Source organism: Chelon labrosus, assembly GCF_963514085.1.
Source record: "Chelon labrosus genome assembly, chromosome: 6".
Classification (NCBI taxonomy): Eukaryota; Metazoa; Chordata; class Actinopteri; order Mugiliformes; family Mugilidae; genus Chelon; species Chelon labrosus.
In genome coordinates, this window is record NC_140342.1 from 14,592,946 (window position 1) to 14,604,184 (window position 11,239).

The 11,239-nt window shown below is 43.0% G+C and overlaps 1 protein-coding gene across 1 annotated transcript; it reads left to right on the forward strand.

The window, feature by feature from the left end:
- Nucleotides 1-1,083: 1,083 nt before the first annotated feature.
- LOC311489808 (tetratricopeptide repeat protein 39C-like) lies at nucleotides 1,084-10,964 on the forward strand. The gene is made up of 14 exons (XM_084547086.1): nucleotides 1,084-1,512; nucleotides 3,347-3,395; nucleotides 5,564-5,692; nucleotides 5,807-5,921; nucleotides 6,017-6,416; nucleotides 7,367-7,535; nucleotides 7,645-7,738; nucleotides 7,819-7,926; nucleotides 8,012-8,121; nucleotides 8,203-8,326; nucleotides 8,442-8,539; nucleotides 8,657-8,761; nucleotides 8,873-8,911; nucleotides 10,225-10,964. The coding sequence occupies exons 1-14, from the start codon at nucleotides 1,355-1,357 to the stop codon at nucleotides 10,312-10,314; spliced, it is 1,788 nt and encodes a 595-aa protein (XP_084403212.1). The 5' UTR covers nucleotides 1,084-1,354; the 3' UTR covers nucleotides 10,315-10,964.
- Nucleotides 10,965-11,239: the final 275 nt, after the last annotated feature.

Below are 11,239 nucleotides of genomic sequence, written 5' to 3' on the forward strand. Positions count from 1 at the left end.
TTTTTATTTTTATTAATTGTTAAATTGTACTCTGCAACATCTGTATGCCTAAGTGTAAATAGACGTGCAATTTTTTAATAGGTCTCACTTTTTAAGATAAGATAAGATAGGACTTTATTCATCCCCGTGGGGAAATTAGGGAGAAAGTGTGATTTGTAATTTAATTTACTGTGTTGAAAGATGGTCTTTAATGTAGTAACATCTGTATGGCCCTGAAAAACATGAACTAGAGTGTGTCAGAGGAGTGTGCAGTTCCCAATGAGGGCACTGAAGTCAGTATAGTTTTTGAGGTTATTTGGATTTTTTATTGACATCTGGAGATATATTACATACCACAGTTATTTGTAGTTATTGTACTATGCTTTGAGAAGCACATCCTTTAAATATGACTATTTTTAGATTAATAAATAAATAAAACAAATGGATAAAACAAAGGAATTTACAGTCTCTCCAAAAGAAAAATACTGTATATAGAGAAGGCTTTAATACACAATTAGGAATATCACGTGGAGAGATACAGATTAAATAAATACAGTTCTTCAATTGATTTATAAAATATAAAAGCTAAAAAATATTAACATTTATTATTTTTTGAGTCATTCAGACTCTTTTTTTTTTTTTTAGGAATTCAAACGACCACGCCCACTCTGATGCTGCCTTCACTGACGCTTTATTTATTTCTATATATTTTTAAGTCTTGCGTGAATAATGCAAAGCGGCGCAAACAAGGGTAACACAAAATCATAACATGCGACTAAAAATGGGGAGATAGTCGTTATATCACAACAAATGACCAATAGATAAGATATGAGCAAAGACAATTTTTAGTTTCCCCCACGCTCAAAAAGTGAAGCGTCACGGTAGCAGAATTAATAATAATAATAATAATAATAATAATAATAATAAAGATAAATGTTTAAAAGATAAACTGTTGTTTTCACTTTGTCTTCACCCTACTCTTAACGTTGTTTTGTGCAGGTGACTTGTGGTACCCCACGTGTTTTGAGTCGTTCGCGTGTAATCTAATCGGAAGTGTGGTAATTCCGTTGGTACTTAAAGGCAGCACACTTCCTGTCTCCACAGGAACACACAAACCAACAGTCAGGCGGCAGAATACGGAACAGCGACACAACCTCTGGACGGCGGCTAGCTTACACTCCCGTACGAGCTAGCGGTTAGTTATGTGGACCGGCCCATTAGTCTGCTCACTGAAGAATTTAGAAATGACTGATCAAAACTGCGCCACCAGTTGAGACCGCTGTGACTGTGTGAGTGAACTAACCAAGACATACACCTCACGTCCCCTCCTCCCTCCTCCGAGTTCAGTTCCTCACCTCCGGTATCGGGTGTCTTAATGGCGGAACCGACAGAACCAGCGCCGGGCGGCGTGCAGGAGGGGGAGGTGGGGGGGAAGACGGACCGGATAAACGACGCAGAGCTGGCTCTGAAAGGAATCAATATGCTGCTCAACAATGGATTCAAGGAAAGCGATGAGCTGTTCAAGACGTACAGGTCTGTCTGTGTGTGTGTCTGTGTCTGTGTGTGTGTGTGTGTGTGTAGTTCAAAGACAACTGTCACTTTCTGTTTTTATTCTGTCTAGTATATAATCTACTGTTGGAGAATTTCTGAACTTTGTGATCAATTTAAAAGCCACAAACCTGCAAAGTGCACATCATATGTTTATTATCTTTATTACCTAACATCCCTTGTCACTCTTTTTTTAAAAAAATTTTTTTCTAGTGTAGCACCATCTGATCTGGTCACAAGCATGTTGATGTCCACAGCACCACTGTTGTTATTTTTAAACGTGCTTCAGGAATAAATATAACTTTAACTCGACGAGCAGGGTTGCTTCGGTTTAAATACCCCCAGCAAAAATCCACACCCAGGATATGGTTTGAAGATTAAATAATAATATTGATCTTTAGTCTGCTGCTGCTGCTGCTGCTGCACTGACAGCGTACAGTGTAAATGACGTGCAGATATTTGAAAAGAAAAGAAAAGAAGTGCTTGTTCAACAGGTCCTTATTCCTGTTGTGCCACCAGTCGGCTGTCTTTGAGTTACCTAACACAAGCTGGTTTGAAATGTGTCAGCCGGTTTCACTTGTCAGCAGTTTTGGATTGGTGCACTTGCAAAACAAAAAGACAAACAAACAAACAAAAAAAAAAGCTCCAAATGTAAAAACTGAATTTGTAAGTTATCCCCGAACCCTGTCCCCTCAATCTGGTGATACTTAACAGGAAAATCGGGCTAAGTTAAACATTTTATTCTCTCTTAAAAACCCATACAAAGATAACTTCCTATTTTTGCATGTGGATTATGACACCCTAGACAACACACTTTTCTTCTTGTTCGCTTTTGTGGTTGCAGGATTGTATACACAGCCGTCAGTCGTGGTGTGCTGACATTCTAGCGGCTGATTATCTCTCAGGGAAGGTTTCGCTTTCATCCTGAATGCTGATGCCACAGAAGGGCATTCCCCTATGTGTCCCGACCCCCCCACCCCCCGGTGAAACGCTTAAATGTCACCTCACCTTCTAATTGCGTTTAGCACCAGGTGTCTTCCTGTTTTGTGTAGCGACGCACGCTCATCAACCGACAATGAGCGTGTGACTGGTGGCATTAATTGCTGCTAAAGTCGAGACCATCCGTCCATCCGTTTTCTATCATGCACGCTTATCCGTGGAGGGTCACGGCTGGAGCCTGTCACGCTGGGCGAGAAGCCCAGAAGGGGGGCCCCCTGGACAGGTCGCCGGTGTGTGACCAAGCGAACACGTGCACACCCACAGCCAATTCAGAATCACAAACTAACGTTAATTATATTTGAATTGTGTTGGATGGGGTCCAGAATCCCTTGCAGGCCATGACTGCACGATTCCTGGAGCCCATGGAGGGTCTTAAACGCCACACTTGGAAACAACTCCAGACATTTATCTGCTTAACTAATGAAGAAGCTGATCCCAGATCTATCTGTTAAACAGCTTCTGATTGCCCAATCGCTTTTGGGTTCCTGAAAATAGGGACTGTGCATAAAAACGGTTGTAGTTTGTGTAGTCGAGAGGTTTCAGTTTATGCATTATAAGCCTAGAACTTGAAAATGTTTTAATTTACAGCTTAAATCACAAAAAATGTGTCTGTGTCTGTGTCTGTACCCCCTGATACCACCACATTCCTTCTGAATCGAGTTTGCTTTTGTCTGACGGTCACCGTGTGCCTGGACTCACAGCGCTTGATGCGTGAAACAAGATTAACATACATTTATTTTTTTCATTTTTATCCTCTAGATCTGTTGCCTGTTCGTGCAGCGTGTCCCTTTGCTGATATGTCGTTTATCTTCTGTTTCAGGAACCACAGTCCCCTGATGAGTTTCGGGGCCAGTTTCGTGAGTTTCCTGGTGAGTAGAGGAGCCGCAAGCTGTTTTCGCTTAAGGAAGCGCTGAATTTGCAGAGAAGCACGTTAGCGTTGTGTTCCAAGTTCAAAGCCAGCATTGTTGTTTTCCTTCGTCTGGCACAAATGAAGACGGGTAGCTAACTAATTCTGAGTCTTCTTGAGTCAGGATTTTCACTTAAATTTGTCCACAGTAACATGCGTTTGGTGCACTTACACTCAACAGAAACAAGAAATGGAAGTGAAACCTTCAGAAAACTAAAAGCAAGGGCTTGGGATTTTTTTTGTTTGCGGGTTGTCTGTCCAGTTGTGGTGATTGTGCTATATCGGGAACCCCTTGAGCGAATTTGTTCAAGTTACACACAAATGTTCACTTTGAATCGAGGATGAACTCAAGAATTCGGCGGTTAAAGGCATTTTGCAGGAACAAGTAGGCATTTGTAAGCATTTATGCTTTTTGTTGCTGGTGTGTTGGCATCGTTCTGTAATTACGCTGCTAAAATGCTAGTCGACAAATGCTCGCGGGTTGTGTTGAGTATCTGTGTACTTCACACAACAGTGTTTGGAGCTAAGCTTTAGCACAGAGGCATGCAACTAGCTTTGGGTTTGTGTCCCTGCCAAGATGGCGTCCGCCACCACACTGAGCTTCAGAAAACCGGTGGGTGATGTGACAGATGGTCCATCTTTACATACAGTCAGTAGTTAAAGATCACTGTGAACTCAGACAACACGTTTTTGGCCATAACTTCTGAATTCATACTCTGACCACACAGTTTCACACAGTTGTCTGACAAGAGAAAGACGTTCTTCAATCGCTTTTCTGGCCTTTACGTAGTTGCATAACTCGGGAACAGAACAGGAGATTATAACCATATTTCACATTTTATATGACTGAATTGGTGGCACATTTTGTATGTCCAGATAGTGGGTGATTGTATAAATGGAGCTTCTTTGCAACCACATCCAGACTGTGTAATGTCTACAACTTTGTGTTCTATGCAAATCAGTTCCATTGACAAACAATGTGCGGCTTGACCGGTTGCTAGAGGCTTTCAACTCTCAGGCAGTGATTTTATTTGTGTAAGAAACTTAAATAATTTCTCTATGAACAGTCTTTAACCGCATGTTCATTTTAAAACTGAAATAAACATATACAGATATAGCTGAGCTTGATAGTTCTCGCTGGTCACCGTTGACCGAAGCTTTCTTGGCCGTCGCCACTTTGACTGTATACAAAACAGAACCACGGGTTACACATTACCCCTCTACTGTTGGTGACAGTTCATCGCGGTTTATTGTTTATGATCCTCTTCAGGGGATTACACTGACAGGACGGTAATACTTGTTTAACAAGTCCTTAATGACTTTCCGTCAGGTGAATACTGTTTTCCGTCTCCAGCGTTGCTGCATTACGCTGAGAAAGTACAGGGGCTTCTGAGAGCTCATCCATTAACGACGAGATTTACCGAGAAAGAAACCAGAGAAAAGCACCAATAGGCTGTCTTAACAAAGAGAAACCCAACATTTATCAATGCACTTAAAGTAACAGATGGGTCTTCCACCTCGTTTCCATTTCTAATTCATCAGATTAACTATAATAGTCGTGCTAACGGTTGGAGCCTGCAGTTTACTTTACTGTGTATTATTTTACTCAATTTGATCAGTGAAAGTTGCTATTGTAGCCTTTTTTAAAAAAAAAAATTTCCATGTAAAACTAAAAAATAGAATGACAAGGATAATAAAAACATTGTGTTATTCCATTTACCAATGCATCTGCTTGTCTTCCACTAGCAGTTTGCAATTTTTTTACACAAATGCGTAGATGCGACTGCACATTAATCTTCAGAGGATGTCGTGCTTATGAACAGATGATGCCAGATGAAGTGTATTCTACCTCACAATACATTTTTTCATAAATTCAACGAATGTTTTCTGTAATTCAGCAATGTTTATGAGCAGATCCTACCTAACAATTAGAAGAAGCATGCAGAGTTCAAGTGTTTTCCCTCCAGAATATAGTTACAAGCTCCTGAAAGACTCCTTTTTTTCCTACAGTTAATCCAACACGTAATCCAGGATAAGGCTGTTTGTTTCACTTTTAAAACCTGTGGATCAGCATCATTCGGTGTGGCGGAAAATTGCACATAAATAATGGAGCGCTGTTTCTTTTCATAGAACGCCATGATGACGTTCGAGGAGGAGAAAATGCAGATGGCGTTCGAGGACCTCAAAGCTACGGAGAGACTGTGCGAGAGCGAAAACACTGGCGTCATTGAAACCATTAAAAACAAGATCAAGCGTAGCGTGAGCAACCTCTTTACCACTTGATTTAATGGAATGAATGTGACATGCTGTGTCCTGGTTTGCCTGTTAGCGCTCTGTCTTCTGTCTGAAAGTGGATGGTGTTTGTGTGGGCAGACGGATTCCCAGAGGTCGGGGGTTGCGGCAGTGGACCGACTCCAGAGGCAGATCATCATTGCAGACTGCCAGGTTTACCTTGCAGTCCTGTCTTTCATCAAGCAAGAGCTGTCGGGTGAGGGTACTCTTGGTATTTGCGTCAGAACCAAACGATAAAAAAACCAAAAAGGATTGCATGTTTCACTGACCTCAGCTTCAATCCTCTTACAGCATATATAAAAGGAGGCTGGATCCTTCGTAAAGCCTGGAAGATGTACAACAAATGTTACAGCGACATCACACACCTACAGGAGGGCGGCAAAAAGAAGACCTCCCAACAGCATGCAAAGCCATCACTATCCTCGTCCTCGGCCTCTGACTCGTCCGACCGCAGTCGCGCCTCCTCACCAGGTCCGTCCCAGAGACCCGAGGGCGTCAGCCCAGAGGCCCTGGATCGGCTCAAAGGCTCAGTCAGTTTCGGCTACGGCCTTTTCCACCTCTGTATCTCGATGGTGCCGCCGCACCTCCTGAAGATCGTCAACCTGCTGGGCTTCCCCGGAGATCGTCTCCAAGGCCTGTCAGCGCTCACGTACGCGAGCGAAAGTAAGGACATGAAGGCCCCCTTAGCTACGTGAGTGAGTGTGTTTGTGTATCTGTGTTCTGGTTGTTACCCAAAGAAAAATGATCTGTTTGATTCACCCGCGAACGGTGCAACAAAGAAATGAAAGTAAAGGGACATAAAGTACAGAAAATCATCTCAGGTGTGAACGGCTGCAACAACAGATGACTCACACGCAGCATAGTTTCCCTAACACCTGCACCTCATAATGAATCATTTTGAATCCCCTATTTATAGAAAACGCTGGCAACCATGGTAGCACTAAACACAAAGTCAGCGTGGAATTTAGTTATGTCTGCCAAGTTACCAAATCCTTTATAAACCGATCAGCCACATTATTAAAACCGCTGACAGGAGAAGTAAATAACATCAACCATCTTTTGACAATTCAGTGTTCTGCTGGGAAACTTTTGGTATTCATGTGGATGTTGTTTAGACATGTACCACACACGTAGACCAGACCAGGCACCCCCACCACATAGCAATGACACTCCTTGATGGCAGCAGCCATCCCCAGCAGGATGCAGCCTGACACAGGAACACACACACACAAAAACAGTTTAGGAACAACTTAAAAAAACATGAAGAACAGCACAAGGTGTTGACCTGGCCTCCAAAGTCACTAGATCCCAAACTGATCAAGTATCTGTGGGATGATCCACAGAGGCCCCTCCTCTCAACCCATAGGACACCCTCATAAGGCCCATGTCTATTCTCTGATGAGTCACAACTGTTTTGGAGGCACAAGGGAGATCTACACCGTATTAGGAAGGTGGTCATAATGTTATGTCTGATCGGTGCATGTCTATCAATAATGTAGCTTCACTGTGCTGCAGTTGACAGATCCTGGTAATCTCACTGCGTCAAACAATTACATATTGCTCTTATTTTATGCGAGATGTTACAAGTTGAAAATGCACCACTCACCATCCACCCACTCATTTTGACTTGTTTCCTCACAGCTTGGCCCTCTTGTGGTACCACACAGTGGTGCAGCCCTTCTTTGCCCTGGACGGCTCAGACACACAGGCGGGCCTGAGCGAAGCCAAAGCCATCCTTAAACAAAGGGAGGCCATCTATCCGAACTCCTCCCTCTTCACGTTTTTCAAAGGCAGAGTTCAACGCCTTGAGGTAAAGACACGCGACGAACAAACCTCATTATCTATGGCTTCTCCCGAATGGGGGGGAAAGCTCCCGTGTTGTCTCTCTGTAACTCACACCACAAATTTCCCCTTTCTAGTGCCAGATCAGTAGTGCCTTGACGTCCTTCAGTGATGCCTTAGATCTGGCCTCTGAGCAGAGGGAGATTCAGCACGTGTGTTTATATGAAATAGGTACAAATTACCGTCTCAGATTAAAAGCACCCAGCCCTGCGCTAGTCTGCATCATAATCTCTGACTGTTGAACGCTTTAGGTTGGTGCAGCATGATCGAAATGAACTACGGAGATGCCTACAGAGCGTTTGAGCGTCTGAAGAATGAATCTCGCTGGTCTCAGTGCTATTACGCCTATTTAACCGGAGGTACACACACACACACTGCAGGAGAATGAGGTTTTAAGGAGGTTTGCACTGGCTCCTAACCCGTATTGTAATTTGTGCTGCGTAGTGTGCCAAGGAGCCGCAGGTGATCTGGAGGGCGCTGTTACCGTTCTGAGGGAGGTTCAAAGACTTTTCAAACGCAAGAACAATCAGATAGAGCTGTTTTCCATGACCAGGGTGAGTATCCAGCTGATTATCTGTTGGAACCATTCGGTGGAAAGTGCAACAAAACAAATCACAGATTCTGTTTTTGATCAGTCCGAGAAGCTCAGGAGCCCCAGCGTGTCCAAAGAGCTCTGCACCCTGTCTGTAATTGAGATTCTGTATCTGTGGAAGGCTCTGGCCAACTGCTCCGCTGCCAAGCTGCAAACAATGGCTCAAGGTACTCCACCTAAAATATGTCACACGAATCGTGGATAATTGCAGTTTTGTTAGTAATCCCGTTTCCTTGTTCGTTGTTATTGACCGTAGACAAACTGTTCGGTTTGTTTTTATAGTGTTGCAGGGGATTGATGATGCCTCTAGTGCAGGCCTGAAAAACCTGCTCCTCGGTGCCATCAGCAAATGTCTCCGTAATACCAAAGATGCCATTCAGGTACGCTCATGTTTAGTTAACGACACAGTATAATGAATTTGGAAACTTGACGCAGGGTTTTCATCAATTCAAGCGCTTCTTATGACTGAATCCTTTTTTTTTTTGTTGTTTTAACAGTATTTCCAACTTGCTGCAAGGGACGAGGTGGGTCGTTTGAGCAACTCATACGTGCAGCCCTACTCCTGCTATGAGCTGGCCTGTATACTGCTCAGCTCTCCAGAGGCAAGTTTTTTTTTTTTTTTTTTAATGCGTTCGTGTGATGGAGAGTGTCTCTTATCTGGCGCAGAAGTCACAGTCTAAATATTTAATTCCGTCTTTCTTTTTTTTTTCCAGTCTGCAGAGAAGGGCCGGATGCTGATGCTTCAGGCCAAGGTATAGTGTCATCCTTTATTAGTGACTTTCTTCATAGCCGTTTATAAACTTAAAGTAGTTGAAAGCAAGTCAGATTACTAGCAGTTCTCTCAGCAGGCCCTGTTATTAGTTTTCCCCTGATGAAAACCTCACTGTCTCACTGCCGAGATCAGAGACTCTCAGTGCCTGATGAGGTGACAGGAACGCCCAGTGTTGTAAGGTCAGCCGCTCCCCTCTTGAAGTCAGTGAACTTGGTGTCCTGGGAATGGAAGATAGAGGAGGTTTGATGGCATCATAGTAGGTTGCGTATTCTCAGCCAGTGCCACGGATGTAGACTGGATCTGAGTGGACTGACTAACTGTCATCATCACACTCAACCAATGAACAAAGGTGTCCACCTTAAGCAGGGGCTCACTGTTGGGTAAACAGTGTGACAGTGGGTTTTGGCTTGCTGAAGCTGAAGCTGTGCCAGGTTTCTATTATTATTGTATCAAAGAGTGGCCACTAAATTTGGTTCCCCTTTCTTGTGTCAGTGAAGCCAGGCATGTTCTGAGCCTTTAGGCAGAGAGACCATACTGCCCATGGATTGTATACATCGGCCATAAGTTTCCTGAAGAGGGGTTTTGAAGCTCAGTGCGGTGGCTTAACCAGTTGCCATCTTGGCTAAATCAAGGTGCTGAGGTGCTCTGACTTTAAGCCTCACACAGTTGTCGTAAATGGAGGGGGACTGGCTATAGAGACGAAACAGCTTTTGCTAAAAAAAGATCTGGTGCAATTCTGCTGCATTTGGACTTGTAGATCTGTGGGGACTGACTCGCTTTTGGAGCCCCCATCAAATGTTCATTGGAACTGTGTTTTCTCTTTCACTTCCAAGTTGCTTAAATTTTTTTTATCCCTGGGTGTTGTTGCTTAGTCATGACAGAGAGGCAGACCACATGTCCATACTGAGCAGCCTGCCCCGAAGTGTCAGAGTAATCTTTGAACACCTTTTGCAATAACACACACAAAAAAACAGTTTTTCCTCAGTTTGTGTCATCACGAGCACTAAAAATGTTCCCAGTGCTGTTTTGCGGTGCAGTCTCACTCACTTGAACCGTGTTGGGGGGCGTCTGACGCAGCAGCATCGACTTTGTTTGTGGATTGGCAGCAGACTCGCTGCTGTAGTCATCTCTGCACGACTGAGCAGATGCACCAATGTTTGACAGGATCACAGGAGGAGTGGAGCAGCGGGCTGTCTGCTCCTGAAAACCCGATTGGTCTGTGCTGACTGCAGTGCACGGACAAAATACAATTCCTTTTAATCACTATTTTCTTTCATTTTGTGGCCTGTACAGGAGGACTATGCCGGCTACGACTTTGAGAACCGACTCCACGTCCGTATTCATTCTGCTCTCGGCTCGATGAGAGGCGCAGCCCAGCCATGAAGTTTAATGTACACGTCAGAAAGAACAGGAAGAAAAGGCCGCCACACCATTCTGCACACTAATGTTTCACGGTACGGTTTCAGTTAGTGTTTATTTTAAAATCCTGAGCCAACGCGTCACTTACAACACATACACGATTGTTTAATGGAAGAGAGGTTTTACTGATCGGACTGCAGTGCACAACAAATTATTTAGATTTTTTATTGTTTACATGGGTCATTTTAAAACCTGATGCCTGTGAAATCTAATCTATAAATCACTTGAAAGGCATCGGGCATGTTACTTCCAAAGAGGTTTTAAAAGTCAGGTTAAGTTTATTAATACAGTGTTAACTGTCAAAGCAATTAAAAGGAATGAGTCTGAATGTGTCTTTGAGAAGCCAATATTCTTTGCCACCTCAGTATTGGTTGTGGACTTTGACATTTGTGCTATTGAGACTTTGCTAATTCATAGGCATGAGCATTAGTCTGTGATTTGTTTTAGCACAGTCCCTTTTTTAAAAGGAGAATTGTTTTTATCTGTGTAAATATGTCTTGCATACAAGTTTTAATAAATGTGCAAATATTGTTCCACTCTGAGTGGCCTACATGCACAGTGCTACCCTTTGCTGTAAACTGGTTTTACTTTATATTTGTAATAATAAAAATATTGTAAAATGGAATTTTGATGTATTGGCTGATTAATCAGTTAAATAATAACTTTATTTACTTCTAAAATGATTTGCACAGCTTGAAACAAATCCACAGCAGGTTATATGTAAAATAATTATTTAAAATTACCAGGTATTTCCTACTCTTTTTGAAAACCATGGTACTACACCAATCAGGCGTAACATTATGACCACCTTTCTAATATTGGTCTCCCTTGTGTTGATGGGAGGGGCTTCTGTGGATCATCCCACAGATACTTGATCAGTTTAGGATCT

Excerpts from the sequence above, each read along its gene's own strand:
- LOC311489808 (XM_084547086.1), top strand. The coding sequence starts at position 1,355 with ATGGCGGAACCGACAGAACCAGCGCCGGGCGGCGTGCAGGAGGGGGAG. Across the intron at positions 8,327-8,441 it reads GCTGCAAACAATGGCTCAAG|TGTTGCAGGGGATTGATGAT; the intron begins GTACTCCACCTA and ends TTGTTTTTATAG. Across the intron at positions 8,762-8,872 it reads TACTGCTCAGCTCTCCAGAG|TCTGCAGAGAAGGGCCGGAT; the intron begins GCAAGTTTTTTT and ends TTTTTTTTCCAG.